Source organism: Mauremys reevesii, linkage group 5 (genome assembly GCF_016161935.1).
Source record: "Mauremys reevesii isolate NIE-2019 linkage group 5, ASM1616193v1, whole genome shotgun sequence".
NCBI lineage: Eukaryota > Metazoa > Chordata > Testudines > Geoemydidae > Mauremys > Mauremys reevesii.
In genome coordinates this window covers 24,717,685-24,736,453 of record NC_052627.1, presented here as the reverse complement: position 1 = coordinate 24,736,453, position 18,769 = coordinate 24,717,685, and the positions used below count along the sequence as shown (strand labels likewise).

Here is an 18,769-nt window from a genome sequence, read left to right as displayed (position 1 = left end):
ATTCCTCCCTATCCAAACCAAGGATTTACAGAAAGGTCTCGTCATTCCCTCTCTCTCCAGGCAGATATATGATAAAGCCACCTGGGCCTAAGAACTGAGCCCTGCTACATGAGAATGGGTGGTGGCCTCCCAGTGAGCTGGCTGGCTAGAACTCCCTTCTTGTATGGGGCATGAAGGAAGGGGGAGGCAAAATTAGTGGTGGGGTCATGGAAGGGGAGGCAGAGTGACATTTGGAGAAGGAACAAAATCAGACAGATATTTACAGGGGGTTGGGAAGACATATGTTCTTGCAGGGGGTGGGGGAGACATACAGGGGCTCCCTTCCTGAGGGAACAGACATTTTTAATAGGGGCAAGAGACTATGTCCTCCCACTTCTTCATCAAAGCTTCTGCGTCTTTCCACTCCTCAAAAATCTTTGCCTTTCCTCCCATATACAGTTTCTGGTTTTTGGTAAGAAGAGAGACAGCGATTTTGGTGGGTGGGGTGGGAGATGATGACACACAGAGTGCTGTTTGCGGAGGGAGTCATGAGCTTGAAGAACAGAGGAGTAAGGTAGAGATAAAGGTTCCTATGGTAAGAGGGAGAGAGAAATACATAGGGAGACCTGAAAAAGGAGATGGGAGGTCAGATGGAGAGATAGCTAATAGTAACCAAGGGTACGCCTACCCTGCAATCCAACGTGCGACCAAGCACGCGTAGACATACCTGCGATAGATCTAGACATGCTAACACACCTAGAAATAGCACTCTAGATAGGGGCACAGGCTGCAGTGTGGGCTGTGAAAGCATTCTGTGGCCCCTAGGCATGTACTCGTGGTGCTAGTTCACCTGAAGACTGTGTTGCGGTATCAGCATTGCTATTTTTATCCTTGCAAACACAGGTATGTCTACCCAGGCTGCAACCACACCTCAGAATGCAGTATAGATATACTCTTAGACAGTGGAAGACATGAGCAGTCCTGGGAGGGAGACAGAGAAATAACAAGATGGGGGAGATGCAGAGAGGAAAAGGAAAGTAAATACAAAGGGAAAGGAGAAAGTAGCAGACAGGTCACAAGAAGAAAGTGTGAGGAAAATGATATGGCAAAAATACAAGCTTAAAATGACGGAGAGAATGGGAAATGGGTCTGTTAATTTTATTTATTCATTCATATTAACACATTTAATTGCATTTCCCTGGCAGAAAAGTGGGAGTTTCATTTTAAACCCTCAGAAACAGCAAACTCTTTGACTAATTGCCTTGAAAGGGTCAGGATACAGACTCCTGGGGCTGATTACAACTGAAGAGTATGGAGGGGGAGCACTTCAATACTTATTTTTCCATTTTAAACACCGATATAATAGCACCTTTTCGTGGGAGACATCTGACAAGCACAGACAAATAACTGTTCCAGTTTCTACTTCCTCAAACCTTTTAGATAGTAACAATTTCCTTTAGAATATATATATACACGTCTAAGGGACATGAACTTCTTTGTGCCTGAGAAGAGTAATTAGCTTGCAGTAAATGACCAGTTAGATTGATCTGCGAGACATTCTGCCCCAAAGAATATTGGCTAAAAAGTGTTTTTTCCTCAGGGTTTCCACCTTTCCATATACTTACACACACACAGACAGAGAGACACACCCACCCACCATCTGTTCTTTGTTCACTTACTGGATGGAGTTCTCAATGCGAGTGATTGTGAGAAAAGCTGCTAGATTTGCTGTGTAAGATGAGATGACAATCAAAGCAAAAAGCCACCAGGCGCCCATCATCATTCGGGTTGCCAGTGTTGTATAAGGAACTTCTCCTCCTGTTGGACAGAAGAAGGAAAATTAGAGCTCTCATTTGCATGATGCAGAGCCAAACCTTCACTGTTAATGCCTTGATAATGTAAACAGTGTCACTGATATCAGTGGAATACTTTTATTAGTAAAGTGAGCAGGATTTGAACCATAATTTCTATACAAAGAAGAGTGTTAAAGGGAGCCCACACCTCCACTCCAAGAGGCTTTCTAGAAACTCCTTCATCACGGTGTATTTAACTGTGATTCATCTGACAGTCAGTCCAGTATGGGAGACAGATTTCATGAGCTCAGAACAAAAACAGCATATTTAAGCACCTATGGTATTTCTTTTCCTTACAGATTTCTTTAATGGCTTTAATTAAGCTCTCCCTGTGCTTTGGATCTGATGGAGTTTCTTAAAACAAAAAAACAAAAGCACAATTATTTTCACAGCTGTGCTGATACCCAGATGTACTGTTGTAGATGTTGTGCATATATGTAGAATCTGCTGGAAGTAAGCTCAGATACACAGAAACTCTATTTATACTGAAGTAGAACAATATACTATTACTTTATATAGTTTGTTTAATCTCAAAAGTGCTTTGCAAACATTATTTCAGCCTCAACTACCCTGTTAGCTAGGTAAGCAGTAACTTCACCAGCAATGTAATGTACCCACCTTGAGGTGGCACACAATTTATTTTGCAGCACTCAAAACTACTACACAGTTTAATTTATTTTAATTTTGTCAATAGCAATGCTGAATGGTCAGAGCTATGCTGGGTTGTACGCACGTGGTCCAAAAGCATAACATTCAGCAAAATATAATCTAGCAACAAGCATATAGGTCATTCTTTAAACAAAGAATTTCTGCCCACCCACCAAACACATTGGTCTGACATTTCTGAAGTAGTTCTTTTCTATTTCAATGAGTTCATTCAAAATCACACACAGGAAGAATGAAAGAAAAATCATTGTCTAAAAAATAAAGCTCAGGGGTAGAACTTGTCACAGCTAGAAATAACCACAGATAGACAAATCAGTGCAGTATGCAATCATAGTTAACCTGTTTCCTTGATTGTCTACGGGCTTGGCTACACTTGCAAGTTGCAGCGCTGGTAGAGGCTTTGCGCTGGTGATCCAGCGCTGCTCATCAAGTGTGGGACACACCAGCGCTTTATTGGCCTCCAGGGAATAAGGAGATATCCCAGAATGCTTTTAACTAAATTACTTCTTTGTTTTGTTATGCAGCCTCTCTTTGTTTTGTTGTGAACTCGTTGAACTGCTTATCTAAAAACAAACACCTGATCACAGCAAACTGGAGCTCTGTACCCTGGCTGTGAGCGATCAAAATGAGAGGGGGGGGTGAATGTTTGCTTGACAGAGAAACAGCGTTGGATGCAGGCTGTTTGCAATTAAGACTTTTGTGATTTTTCAATCCAGGAAGCTAACACACAGTGTTGGCTCCAAAATCCACTCTCTATCTTCCCGCTCCCTGTCACAGTACACCACCATCCCCCCCTTTTTGAAAAAAGTTTGTTTGTTGCTGAATGAATGGATAGCGCCCATGCAGCAGCACTCCCAGCAGCGCTGCTGCAAATGCTGCAAATGTGGCCACACACCAGCGCTGGTAGCTGTGAGTATGGCCACACACCAGCGCTGTTCCTGCACAGCTGCATGACCAGTGCTGTAACTCCCAGTGCTGCAACTTTCAAGTGTAGCCAAGCCCTAAGATGCTTTCCTTTTCTTCTCTCTAGCTACTGCATACCTGGAAGGCTGATTGTTTTATACACAGGCTGTTCATGTTAAGGAAGTTTTCTCAGACAGACTCCAATTCAAATAGTTCTCCTTACAGTTCTCTCTTTCCTTATGTCCTTTAGAAACTACTGGTCAGAAAGCATGGTAAATGGATATAGACTTTCTGAGTAGGATTTTAAGAGTACTCTGTTGGCCAGTTCTGCTCACACCGTAACCATTGGGAGTTTTTTAGCTTGACTTCAGTGGAAGCAGAATCAGATCAATGCTGAGTGCTTTTGAAAATCCCACCCAGAGTCTGTCAACTTTTCTTCCTTCCATTCCTTCCTGTTGGTGTGTGAATGGTTCTGGATTCTGAAGTCCATCACAAGAACAGGAATTTCCGACTAGACAACCAGACCTGCATATGTTTCTTAGAGATTCATTTTCCTTTACTTTCAGAATTTCTATTGGGCATTCAAGTTTGTCCTCCCTTCCCCTCTTTCGTCTAACAATGCTAAAAGAAAGGGATGAGGAAGGAGGTTTCCCCTCTCTTCCTAAGGAAGAACAATCTTGATTTATAATCTAATCTCAGACTTCCTGTTACCCAACTTTCCTATCATACAGAGCATTCAGAGAATGACACTAGTGGCCACCAGAAGTAAAGGCAACCTTAAACTGGTATTTTGAACAGAGGAGTCTAGTGCCAGAGATTTAGATTTTTTTAAAAACAAAACAAATTAAAACAGTTCAACTGTATTTAGCCTTATTGCCACACCCAAGGGAGAAGAAAAAAGCTTAATTGTTTTTATCCAAGTTTTGTAAAATGATATTCAGCTCAAACTTAGTTCTATGTATTTTCTTTACCATTCTTAAAAAAACAACCTAGATTCAGTCACTAGATTTTACAAGGATCAAAGAAGTTCTGTAAGTACTGACATCTTACTGTAGGTTGAATCAGCTATAAACACTTTATGCTTGATTTTCACTTGCACTTAAACCTTCATGCTGCTCTGGCAGTGTAAAGTGGTCTTAGAGTTCATGTAAATTACAGTTACACTCATTTTAAGTATAAATGAAAATAAGATCCTTTTCAGTTGCAATTTGAGTCTACCTAGAATTTTAATTCCTCTCTGAATACTACTGACAATTTCACAGTTTTATTTGCATCTGTACATATGACAGCTAGCTGCAACTGTGCATTGGTATGTTTTAAAAGAATATGAGGCTTTTAATTCTACTTCACTATACATTGTGTTTCACTCTCCCTGAATTAATTATAAGTGGACTCCACTGCCTTTTAAAAGCTCCAGTATTAAAAAAGACAAGATCTACATTCGACTTATGCAGTCAGAAATACATTTCCTCCTATTTCCAATATGCCATATAATTATCTGAAATAAGAATCTCCTGATCATATCAGTAGATGCTATTTCAATATTAGGACTTTTTGAAGCCCAAAATTAACTTTAACTTTTGAAGAACTGGTTTCATGTCCAGCACAAGTTGTAAATGAAATCCTTTAATGGGATATTTCCACTTTACAGAGGTTTTTGTAATGCATTTGGAATCTTTCAATCAAAAATAAATGACAATCAAATGAAAATAGATGGAGATACCAAATTAACCCAACAGGCTGATTGTTCTTTTAACCTTCAGGTGCCAATCCCTGCAGTTTAGCTCTGAATTAAATTGAAATAGGTGGGGAGATGAAGGGGATGCCAGCAATTTCTTAGCCCTGCTTGCAATTTCATTTTTCAACCTCATGAATAAAACTAAAAGTAGCTTCCCACTGTTTTTAATTGAAATGAGTTGGCAGAAAGAAGAAGACCATTGAAAGTCACCCACCTGCTTTTTATGCACAGTTGAAATTCTCAAACAAGGATCCTGCTAATTGGGGAGCTGATCTAACCATTTATATGCCCCCTCCCCGCTCCAAGCATCCTGGTGCTGCTCAAAGTGGTCCTTCTTTCCCTCTGAAGTTTCTTCCCACCCCTCACTTCTGTGCATTCTTCTTTCAAACCCACATTAAGGAGGCTTTAAATATCTGAAAATGTGTGGTTCAGCAGGAAGTCTCTGTAGTGCACACAGCTGTTTGTGGAAAAGACCTGCCCTTAATCAACAGAGTTGCAGCTTACACCATCAATAGTTAATGACTGTAGTTTGAGGACACAGATCGGCATGCAGCACACATTTTCTTATATGCTGGTACAACTTTTCACCATTTTTGTAGGGAGTGCATTTCAAAATAGTTCTGCAGTTCCCTGGTATGAAATGTACCCCAGTCCCACTCAGACCTCATCCTTTACACTGATGCTTTAAAAACAGGCATTTTGAGAAAGCACAGACAGCAACTGCATTCCGATGCTTTCTCTCAGCGACAGAGTCAAGCTCATCATTCCCTCACAAAAGAGGAGCAGAAACGGAAAGAGAGACTTTTTGCTGCCATAAGATCCTTTCTTTGGAGTTTTATTAGGCGGATGAAACAGAAGGATTTCATGCTATGCTGACTTCTGTTCTTGTATAGTCAGCTCAGACATTTCACTTAACCTTATAAGAGAAAACTCTGCTTTGTTTTCATCTAAACTCACTGTTTTGGTAGGGCAGGGAGGAACTCAGTGGCTCAAGATAGTGGCAATGGGTTATGGAGCCTTTTGTCATTACTGCATATGTAGTCTGAGGATCAAGTCCTCTGCTAGCTAGTGCTCCTATGGGGAGCAGAAAAGGTGGCAGATTCTTCTTAAAATCCTGCCAGGATTTTATGGGGTGAGTCTGGTAGATGCATTATTGGGTGCACATTTCTGTTGGTCTGAAAAGGAGCACTTTGGATACCCAGCTAGCACTGGTTGGTAATGATTGTAGCATATGTAGTAGGGAGACAGCCATGCAGACCATCCAGGAGAGACTTATATGCAGGTGCACTGGGGCTGTGGTTTATGGACACCATTTCCTCAGTGCTCTTTTGTCCATTAGGGGTTCCTAATATATATGCCACAAAATATATTATCCACAGTATTATATTACTATACATATATTAAAATACACATTATATGGGGCCATTCATAAAGACTTCCTATACACTCCTCCTGTCACATCACACCAGCAAAACACAGTAGAATATAGCCCTACGTTGGTAATGATTGAAAGTCATTACCGTCTGACAGATGTTAGGTGACCTCTGTGAAATGAGTTGGTTGGTCTCATTCCAGTTCCTAAAGGACACATACATGTCCCTATAACAAAAAGCACCACTAATTAGCACTCCGTTGACAGTTTTACCAGAGGCTAAGCACTCAGAGCTCAATCCTGGAAAGTTCTGCACATCCACAACTTCCACTCAAGTCCAACATTAATGAATACGGACATGAAATATCCTCTAGTCTTGCCCCTTCCACATTGTTAGGACGGTACAGAATCCAGTCTTCAGTGCAATCTAGCTCACACCTTTTATGTTCGCTGAAAGTCACTTAAATTGAATCCATATTTAATTTTTCACACTGTGTTTAGGAATGAAACACTATGAATGAAGAATAATTTTTAAAAGTGTTGTTGTAGCCATGTTGATCCCAGGATATTAGAGAGACAAGGTGGGCGAGGTAATATCTTTTACTGGACAGAAGTTGGCCCAATAAAAGATATTATCTCACCCTACTTGTCACTCTATTTTTAAAAAAGATATTTTCCTAAGTAAATGGCTCTCCTTAATTATGCCTAGTAATGACCTGAATTTGTAGGTAATTCTTGCCTACTTCAGAAAGTCAATTCATCCTTAGTCTTCATGTGTTTCTGTTTATTCCCCTTTCCTTGACAATTCTTCTAGTAATGTATCAGCAGGCTGGGGGAAAATCATATTGCCCTGACAACATGGAACAACCTAATACATTATTTGACAGACACAAAGATCAGAGAAAACAAAACTGTCTGAGGGATAATGTAAAAGCAGCAAAGAGTCTTGTGGCACCTTATAGACTAACAGACGTTTGGGAGCATGAGCTTTTGTGGGTGAATACCCACTTCGTCGGATGCATGACGGAAAATGTGATTCCTGTAAAATTCCAATTCAAGTTTCCAATACTTTAAGTTATTCTCTCTTACAGCCAGTAGGTTTGAAGACTGCTGAGAGGGAAGAACAACATAAGGTGAGGCTATAGGTGAGAAGAGGGGTTAGCTAGCTGAAGAATGGCACAGACAGCATGTACCACAGCCCAGCGACAACCTGCTACTCTGTAGTATGGGACTGAATGTGAATCATTCAAAACAGTTAGAGTGGTATGCAACCACCTTGTTTTTCAAGGAAAGCTGCACTCATTTGCCGAGTGCAGAACAATGAAAGATCACAGAATTATTAAAAAAAAAAAAAGCCCTTGTCACCGTGAATAAATGGTGAAATGTTTATTTTTAAACCTGAAATTACAGTGGGCATTTCTAAGTCCAGTGCTGGCTAGAGGCAGCCATCTTGCTGAAAATGAAGTCATTTGTGACACTAGACATGTAGATTGTGGGCATGTAGATCTCAATGTCAGAGCCTGTAAACAAGGCTCTCAAGCTGATTTAATATTGATTTAACATCCACAATGGTAATGTGTAATATTTAGAAGTTAAACACATTCGTTTAACAGTCACAAAAAGAAATTTATTATGCAACCATAATTGAAGCAAATGTGTAGCTGTATTACAGCTAGCATCCTGCACCTTTTTCAATATCTTTGTTGGAACAAACGTTTTTTTTTCTTTTTGGCATGAAATCTGAAAAAATTGCTCTACTGGGGCAGGACTGTCACTTGCCATTAAGCAACCACGCAGTTAAGCAATGGGTAGAGAAGCTCCCTGTCCTGTATGGCCTTCTCATACTTGGGGATTAGGGGAGGAGGAGATCAGACTCTGGAGGACTGCTTTTCTCTGCCATGAGCAAGTTGATGGGGAATGGGGGCAGCTCATGGCTCTGCCCCTCAAAGGGCTGGCCATCTGAGCTGAGTCAGTGCAGGGGGATAAGGTGTGGCACTTTGAATGGGCACAATAAATACATCATGGGGGCTAAGAAAGGGATTGTAAACTCAGGGCTACTCCTGGGGAGATGCAGCTATGCACCACTCCTTACAAAGGCTAGGAATCAGATCAGAATGACAGCTGGTTGGAGGACAACAATTCCATTTCATGGCAACTTTTGATTCAAAATTTGTTTTCATTCTGCCATGGAGCAAAAACAAATCCAGACGTTCTCACAAAAACTAGAATTGTGTCAAAATGTCTGGTTTTGGATCAAAACCAGAGGTTTTCACTGGTATAGGATGCAGGAGACCCTGCTTCAGAACAGTTTTTCATCCCAGATCATTCTCAATCAGGCAGAGCAGAGCCTTCAACTTAGATCTCCTTCATCCAAAACCAGTGCCTTAATCATCAGGCTATGAAATACAAGCCTCTTACTGCACTGTCCTCCCCTCTAAAAAAACTTCAGAACTGATATGCTTCAACGTTTCCTTTTGCCAAAAAATGTTTCAAGCAGCTCTAGTCAATCTAATCCTTGGAATGGTATCATAGAATAGAATAGGATTAGATAGGATAGAAAACCTTAGATTCTATAGAACAGAACAGCACAGTTTACATTTTCACAAATGAAAAACTTGCACGTCTGTTGGGAACAGTTTAGACCAACTTGTTTAGCCTGGAAAAGAGAAGACTGAGGGGGGGGATATGATAACAGTTTTCAAGTACATAAAAGGTTGTTACAAGGAGGAGAGAGAAAAAATGTTCTTCTTAACCACTGAGGATAGGACAAGAAGCAATGGGCTTAAATTGCAGCAAGAGAGGTTTAGGTTGGACATTAGGAAAAACTTCCTAACTGCCAGGGTTGTTAAGCACTAGAATAAGTGGCCCAGGAGGAGGTTGGTCCATCTCTCTTTGATTTTTTTTTAGAGAGAATATATACACACCTTTCAGGGTCTGGTCTATATACTACTTAGTCCCACTGGACTAGATGACCTCTTGAGGTCCCATCCAGTCCCATGATTCTATTTCTGCCAGCTGTAACATAACTGAAGTCCGGAAGTTGTTGAAATCTCTCACGATAAAGAGCTCTTATTCTAGTAGTCTAATTTTTCATCTGTATTTTGCATGCCTCCTTTAATTGCTTTAAGTACATTAATCTCCATCTCATGTGGGATGCCCATCACATCCTGAGGTTGGATTTTCACACTGTGGGATAAGATTAACATCAAGTGACTTGTTACTTGTATCCTGTAAGTGAAGAATATGGCTTCTTGAATTGGGGTTGCCTCCTTAGTTCACATGGATACAAATGAAGTTTGTAAGTCAGTAGCTGAGTTACTCTGCCTTTCAAATATTAACAGATTGCAGTGAATGAAGGTTGGAAAGGAACAGAGCGTGAGACAGGACCAGCAGCCAGTTTTTACAGGTTCCTGAACAATATATACAAGTGCTCACCATAGCTTTTTTTTTTGCTACCCTTTTTTTCTCTACAATATCTTTCTTTTTCTTTTTTTACCCCAGAATGTAGTCGTTTTTCAGCAATGAAAAATTTCAGATAATTTGTTTCTACAATTCTACAGTTTGGTTCTATAATTAACTGTGCTCTTTCAAACAGCAAACTGTGGAGAGGCACAGATATTATATTGCTATACAATGTCTTGAACTCAAGAGTCAGTGTGAGTACTGGTTGCATTAATTCTGAATGCCAGCTGAGTCTCTCTCATTATAGGAGTTGTTGGGTAAAGCAATTTTTTTGTTTTGTTCTCATTTTCTAAAGAGGTGGCACTTGATCATGTATTATTATTATTATTTAAACAGTAGTGCTGCCCAAAGTCTGTTGTGTGCTTTCCTAACATAGAAGATGACATAGGGCCAGATGTTCAGCTGCACGCTCAAGCAACAGTGCCATCATTGATTTTAAGTTAGCTCAGGGTATAGCCCACAGTTCATGGAGAGATTACAGAGACCCAGGACATGCTCAGGGTGAATGCAAGATTGAAGACACAGATTCTTACCTCCTTGCTATATTCCCTCAATGGCCACACTGAATAGCGCCTGTAAATGTTCAGAAAGTGGAAAGCAAAGGGTGATAAAACCTTTGATGACAGAGTATATGAACCCCACACCTGCATGTAAGGGCTTAAGGAGCTGCTTTGGGCTGGAGTGGCCCTGTCCCTCTGTACCTGCTCATTATGTGAGGACTGGAGGAGGTTCTAAAAGAAGGGAACTCCCCCAAGGGAACAGGCTGTTGTGCTTCCCAGCTCCCAGAGAGAGAGAGAGGCCAGAGTCCCTGAGTTTGTGGAAGGAGGCCACAGATCCCCTGAGCTAAGAAGGGGAATGAGATTAAGACTTGTAATGCAGACCCAGTGAACTCTGAAGGGGTTTGTGATACATCCAAGACCCTCTGAAGTAAGAGAAGCCAATATCCTGACCAAAGATGGCTACAGAGTTTCTTTTCCTTCTTTTATGGTTTATTTCCTTCCATTGGCCTGGAGCAGCGAACAGCCGGCCAGTGGGATCCACGATCGGCCGAACCTGCGGATGCGGCAGGTAAACAAACTGGCCCGGCCCGCCAGGGGCTTTCCCTGCACAAGTGGTAGAACAAGTTTGGGAACCACTGCTCTAGGGCAGTGATTCTCAAAGTTATTTGATTGTGCCCCTTTCTTTGTATCTGTAGTAGTTTAGGCACCCTCTCTCCCCCCGCCCCCGCCACACAAACACATATACCGATGGAAAAAAATCAACATGCAACTCTCACTACATATTAAAAACAGTAAGGCATTGATTCAAACAGAGCCAATGGCCCTCTGTAATCAAAGCAAAAGGAAAACTGCGATTACGGTCTATGCTTACAATTTAATGTGTACACTGCGCCGGAGCAAATGGATTAACGTACAGATGGCAACAACTTTATGTAATGCTATGCAAGCATAACAGAAATCTGTCAATGCACAGTGCCATCTGAGGACCTGATATGTCTGGAGGAATCAGTTTGCTAGTTATTCATTACTGTGGCTAAAATGTGTTCAGTAAATTTCCCCCCCTAAAGCTTCTCAGACCTCCCCCACAGAATATATTCCACACCCGTTTGAGAACCTCTGCTCTCGGGAAAGTGGAGGCTAGACATGACCATTGGCATCTGCAAACCTCTTAAAGATCTCAGAGGAAAACTGAAAACCAACATCAGAAATGACTTACTCTGGAATCCGAAAACAGGCAAAGACGGGTTTTTATTCTTTCAGCAACTGCACCTGATGCGGTGTTAAACAACCTGACAATTTCAATGTATCTTGAGAAATAATTAATCATCAACAGGTAGGTTGTATTATCCAGATAGAAAATATCACTATCTGGCCCTTCTGATAGAGGAGATTGTAATCATGGTTCTGGTGGGTTTGTTCTCAAGCGAGCACAAATATCACATTTCTCAACTTGCTGCTGTAGTTGTTTGCTCAGCTCAGGTCACCAAACAGAATGTTTAGCTCTTTCCCTGCATTTTGTAATGCCTTGGTGTCCCTCATGCATTGTCAAGGATTTCCTGTTGCACTGATGTAGCGATAATCGGTCTGGACTCCTTCAACAAGAGATAAGATCCACAGAAACTGTCCAATATGTCTTCAGTGAAATTTCTGACTTGGTCTGTTTTTCTCCAGTCCTCTTTGCATAGTCATGGTATGGCTCAGCAATTCATCTGCCTCTTGCTTCTTTTTCAGGTCTTGCAGGCATTTTTCTGTGATTGGTAAAGTAATAAGTACTGCATCTACGAAATCTTCTATGAGCAGCTCCTCTTGTTTACACTCTTGATGTGGTGTATCTAGTATTTGGGCCCTACTGCTAAACTACAAACTATTTTGGGGGGAGGGATAACTCAGTGGTTTGAGCATTGACCTGCTAAACCCAGGGCTGTGAGTTCAGTCCTTGAGGGGGCCATTTAGGGATTTGGGGCAAAAAAATATGTCTGGGGATTGGTCCTGCTTTGAGCAGCGGGTTGGACTAGATGACCTCCCAAGGTCCCTTCCAACCCTGATATTCTATGATTTATGAATTTTAGTCCCTGTTATCTGTTTGACAAATTTCTTCAGGTACCATGTTTGGACAACTTGCTGCCTGTGCTGTGTGGGGTTTCAGTCTGGGGACAGAGAAGCTTAATCACTTAGCCAGTGTACCTCTGCACTCTGGAACATCCTGCCAAGACATGGTAAGAATGGTTATAGAATTCCTCAATTGAAAACTTATCTCTCTGCAAAAGCCTACCATACATGTCCTCAATCTATGTGTTTTTTCAATCACTTGTTAAAGATACGGCATCCCCTTCTCCCTGTGCACACACATGTGTATACATCTTGAATAATTGTTAGAAGTACTATAAAGGGGGAAACTAATTTGCATTATATTGACACCTAAGATCAAATTAAGTCCTGGGATAAGCAGGTACAACATCCACCAAGCAAACAGGAGTTTCACCCACATATCCCATCTCACAATGGCTTTCTATTATGTACAGTTACCAATTCAAAACTGAATGGGCCACAAGAAAGAGCTTCTAAGGTGTGACTAGAATGTGCATCATATTGTCTCAAAATATTCTATTTATAACATCCTGCAGAAGTGCACTGAGCCTGCTCTTAATCTTTTTATGCTGGTATCTTTTTCATAACTATAAAGCTATCCCTATTAAGTATTTTTGTTACTTTATCCTACACTGGATGAGCAGCATGGAGACTAGAAAGGCAGAAAATAGAAAGGAAGAGTATGTGTATGTCTCTAGGGAGAAAGGAAAGGAAGGAGGACTGGCAAGTCAAATACAAAATCCAATGAACTTTCATAAGTCTCAGTTAGACAGGAACTCTAGCCCCTGATTAAACAACACTACAGTGATAAATACTGTCACCCACTGTTTCTACTCAGTGACTTTTAGATAAAACCAAAACATTTAAATATATATTGAAATAATAAAATAGAGGTCTATTAACTGCATTCCATAAGCACTGGGATCCAGTGTGATAATGGAAAAGCTAACCTCTTTTCAGCTGAGCTGACATTCCAATTTTCTGCATCACTACCAATGATAATGTTACACAAACTGTGTTCAAACATTAAATTAATTCCCATTAAATCAATATCCTTAAAGGCCAAGCAGTCCTTTAATAATTACCTGATTAAGATTATATTAGCATAACATATTAGTTATAGTACATTTATTAATTCCCTTTTCAGTGATAAATCTTATTTTCCCACCCAGCTCCCTGACACTGTGAGAGAGAGGTAAAGAGTGGAATGGGAAGTGCATCACATAACAAATGGGTAACATCATAACATCAGTGACGTTTCTGACACACAGATTTTCTGGATTTGGGTTTCTATTATCCAGCATTAGTGGTCTACAGCCCAAGTGCTGTAAGAATGAATCTCTGGATCTTGCAGAAGCTATACACAAACCCAGAGTCTCAAAGGCAGTGACTCACATAGGGCACCAGTAACTTTTGCAACAACTGAACTCCATCCTTCTACTGAGTTTGCAAAATCTGCTAAGTTTTCTAATGAAAAATGCAATGCATTATAGATGAAAAAGTATATTACAAATAATGTGTAATAATTTAGTGCCTAGACAAAGAAGTGATTAGTGCTGTAATTTCAGACAGATAGGAAGATAGATAGAGCTTACTGTGCTCCTAAAATTGTAGTTTGAAAGTTGTTAGAAAATGGATTATAAAAGTGCATTTCAACATCCTCCTCTGCTGTCAAAAAAGAAGAGCAATGACTGTACATAAAGTTTTCAGATTTAGGTAGCTAATCTTAGTTACTTGTATCCAAATTTAGGTAAGTCTCCTTTAAGTTAATGGCAATGGTGAGTGATCAGCATCTGTGGAGACCAGGCCACTTGTATCTAGGTGCTGAGATATGGACTTAGACACTTATATTTCAAAATGTATTTTTTGCTGAAAATTTATATTGATAACAATTGTGATAAAATTCCTCCTCTACATTGGTGGGTCCTGCGCTTATTGGCGAATTTGCTCGCCTCACAGATTCACCCTGTGGGTCGGGAATCAGACCAGAGACCTTCCCCTCTGGTAGAAACCACAGTCAAGGTCAATTCCTCCTGTGTTTGATCAGGAGTTGGGAGGGAACCCGGGCCCGCCCTCTACTCCGAGTTGCAGCCCAGGGCCCTGTGGACTGCAGCTGTCTAGAGTGCCTCCTGGTACAGTTGCGCGACAGCTACAACTCCCTGGGCTACTTCCCCATGGCCTCCTCCAAACACCTTCTTTGTCCTCACCACTGGACCTTCCTCCTGATGTCTGATAACGCTTGTACTTCTCAGTCCTCCAGCAGTGCCTACTCACTCTCAGCTTCTTGTACGCCTCTTGCTCCCAGTTCCTCGCACGCACTTCCTCTCCTCTGGCTCCCTGGCTCCCTTTGGCCTGACTGGAGTGAGCCCTTTTATAGCACCAGAGGGGCCTTAATTAGAGTCAGGTGCTTAACAGCCTCATCTGACTCTTAGCAGGTTAATTGGAGTCAGGGCCACTCAGAGGATTCAGGGGGATCTGGGGCAAAACAATTTCAGGGGCCCCTTCAATAAAAACATTGCAATACTATATTCTCGTGGGGGCCCCTGTGGGGCCTGGGCAAATTGCCCCACTTGCTCCCCCCCATGGGCGGCCCTGGGAAAAATAAACCTTCCGCATCTCGGCACAAACCCAGTTTTGAGAACTTCTTTACAAGGTATCACTGGTTCTCAGCAGCAGCTAGTGCTAAAAGGCACTAAAGCTCATTAAAAGGGTTGGACAAATATTTTCCGTCAAAACTTTTTTTGGATCGAAAACCAGGGGTTTTTAAAAAGCAGAAAAAAATCACGGACAATGTCTGCTTTCCTTCAAAATTTGTTGTGGTTTTTTTAATTGAAAAGCTGAAATTAGTCTGCCAAAACCTGAAAATGGTTTGGGGTTTCAGAAGTGTGTGGCCAAATATTTGCTGCTTCCTGTGTTTGATTCTTTAAAAAAAAAAAAAAAAAAAAATGCTAAAAAAAAAAAAAAAAACTGAACCCCCTCAAAATGCCTGAGCCCATCCAAATTTTTTTTTTTTTTTCTTTCTGGCTACCTGCTTCCTGACTCATATCTTGTCTCCATAACTTTCATTTATGTTAGAACATAATAAACATAAGAACATAAGAAGAATCAGACCAAAGGTCATGTCCATCCATCCCAGCCAATATCCCAGTGACCAACAGTGGCCCCCAGTGCCCCCAGAGGAGGAGGTAATGAGGTAATGATCTCTTGATCTCTCTCCTGCCCTCCATCTCAGACAACACAACAGAGGGAGAGGCCACCATTCCCATCCCCCATAATGGCATAGCCATGGCTTAACCTCCATGCTTTTCATTGTTTCTGTCTGTTTTCCCCGACTGGCTCTCCAAACTGACTGACAGTTACTGTGTTTACTGTTTTATAGTGTTTTTAGTACATACTACTGAACAAACATACTGAGAACATTTGTTCCAGAATCTGGTGAGAATCTGACACATATAAAATGAAAAAAACATGTGATGCATGACAGGGTGCTAAAATTGAATTAACACATTAAATTAAAAATGGGGTTGGGGGGGTTGGGAGGGGTTCCAGGAGTCACACTCACATTACTGAGGGTCCTTCACTGCAGCAGCCACTCAAACCAAACTTTTTATTTTATATTTATAATATATATATAAATATAAAAAAAAAATATTTTTTAGGGGGTCACAGTTTGCTATGTGAAAGGGGTCACCAGGACAAAAGTTTGAGAACCACTGAATTAACCCCTCTGAAGCCTCAGGGAATGCGGGGTGGTGGTGGGGGGTGGTGAGCGTCTCCCTTGGTAGGGTCGGGAAGGAGGTAGGTGATGTAGGATATTGCTCTTCTCATGTGATCCCTCCCCCAGTGGCTAATTTTAAATGAAGCTCCCCTCCCCTGACATGAATCTCCCTATGGCACTGAAATTAAATATAGACTATAATTTGGCATTTGAGAAGTGAAAGGGATGGTAGCCCTAATGGAAAAGCTAACAGCTTGGATCTTCTGCAAGCCTCAAACTGCTGAATGAGCTTTAGGGTAGGGTGCCTCCCAAACAGCCTGGCCCTGCCCCCTATCCGACCCCCACCCACTTCCTGCCCCCCTACTGCCCACCCCCTCAGAATCCCTGACCCATCCTGCTCCTTGCCCCCTCACCATCCCCCAGAGACCCCCACCACCACCCTAGGACCCCACCCCTGCTCCCTGTCCCCTGACTGCCCCAACCCACCCCCCTGCTGAGTCCTGACAGACCCCCGGAATGCCCATAATCCAACCCCCCCATTCCCTGTCCCCTGACCGCCCCCCACCCTCGGCCCCCTCCCTTTCCCCTGACTGTCCCCGGGGCTCCCTGCCCCTTATCCAACCCCCCCCCCCGGCCTCTTACCCTCGGCTCCCCCCTCATCTGGAGCCTCAGCGCGTTGTATCCAAGAGTGTCCCTAAACAGCGGTGCAGTGTGGCTCCATCGGGGCTCCTGAGCTCCTCCCCGCTCAGAACCGCGTGGTAAGGGGGCGGGGCTGCGATCTCCAGTGGGGCCTGAGCTCCCAGCCCCACCCCCTTACCATGCGGCTCTGAGCGGGGAGGGGCTCAGGCACCGCCGGAGCCACGCTGCACCGCTGTTCAGGGACGCTCCTGGATGCGCTGAGGCTCTGGGAGAGGGGCGGACACGGGGTCGGGTCAGGCTGGAGCCGGGGCAGGAGCCTCACCCGTTCTCTTGGGGGCCCCTGCGGAGCCCAGGGCCTGGGGCAAATTGCCCCACTTGCCCCCGGTCGGCCCTGATTGGAGTCAGGTGTTCTCATTAGCCTGGAGCAGCCCCTGCTCTGGTCACTCAGGGAACAGAAAACTGCTTATCCAGTGGCCAGTATATCTCCCTTTGACTACTCTGCTGTTCCCAACTGGCCTGGGTCTATCACACAATGTGTATAACAACCCAGTGGTTCTCAACCTTTCCAGACTACTGTACCCCTTTCAGGATCTGATTTGTTTTGTATACCCCCAAGTTTCACCTCACTTAAAAACTATTTGCTTATAAAATCAGACATAAAAATACAAAAAAGTGTCACAGCACGCTACTACTGAAAGATTGCTCACTTTCTCATTTTTACCATATCAAGTTAAAATAAATGGATTGGAATATAAATATTGTACTTCCCTTTCAGTGTATAGTATATAGAGCAGCACAAACAAGTCATTGTTTGTATAAAATTTTAGTTTGTACTGACTTTGTTAGTGCTTTTATGTCACCTGTTGTAAAACTAGGCAAATATCTAGATGAGTTGACAGACCCTCTTGGAAGACCTCTGCGAACCCCCAGGGATACATGTACCCCTGGTTGAGAACCACTGTTATAATCAAAACACCCTCAAGTTCTGAAGCCTTTGGACTCTGAACTCTAATCCAAATTTTGCAGTTGTCCAGTCTCTCTAAAATGAATCTTGAGGCCCATCTCTTGTTTAGATTTCAACAAAAAGTACTGTATTAGCCTAGAGTTAAAGTTGATGAAGTCCATTCTTAAATATCCCAGTAGCACACTTCTTAAATTAAATTATTGGATTACCAAACACCATCTAATTGGATTATATAATCATAAATAATTCAGCAATATTGCTCTGCAATTTGGTCAATAGTTTTTTTTTTTTAACACACCAAAAAAAAAGGTGACAGTGCAATAATTTCACATTCAAAACTCCACTATGTGACCCTATGTTTGCAGATGTACAAACACCAGTTCTGAGGTATAGTCTCTATCTGACACCTGGAGAATTTCTGTATTTGTGCTAGTGTCCCCACACAATGGATCCAATTCTGATCAGCATTAGATCAAAATCAAGCCCATTAATTTGCACTATACCCCACTGTATGCACACGTAAACACACTGCTGTAACTACCGTAAATCTATGAGATATGCATTTGTTAGTTATTATTTTATAGACTATGGCATCCAGTGCTGCAAAAACTCACACATGGACAGATTTCCAGAAGTGCTGAGTACCCACAAAGCCCATGGAAGCTAATGGGAGCTACAAATGCTCAACACCTTTGAAAATCCAACCATAATTAGTCTCTACTGCACAAATACATAACAGAGCAAGAAGCCTAATTGTATACAACTGAGACAGTGGTACCTTGTCAACAGGGTATTCCAGGATATTGTATGTACTCTCTTCAGGGATAGTAACAGGAATTGTGAGTTAACTGAAAAAGGGGCATATGTACATATATTTAACATTGCTC

At 42.1% G+C, this 18,769-nt stretch overlaps 1 protein-coding gene across 11 annotated transcripts in view; it reads right to left on the bottom strand.

The window, feature by feature from the left end:
* The window catches only part of GRID2 (glutamate ionotropic receptor delta type subunit 2), a 1,020,962-nt gene that overhangs the window by 153,478 nt on the left and 848,715 nt on the right, over positions 1 to 18,769 (bottom strand). For all 11 annotated transcript variants that reach the window (XM_039542696.1, XM_039542702.1, XM_039542703.1 and 8 more), the window contains one exon: positions 1,659 to 1,797. In XM_039542696.1, the coding sequence (XP_039398630.1) occupies positions 1,659 to 1,797 (139 nt within the window). The remainder of the gene's footprint in view (positions 1 to 1,658; positions 1,798 to 18,769) is intronic.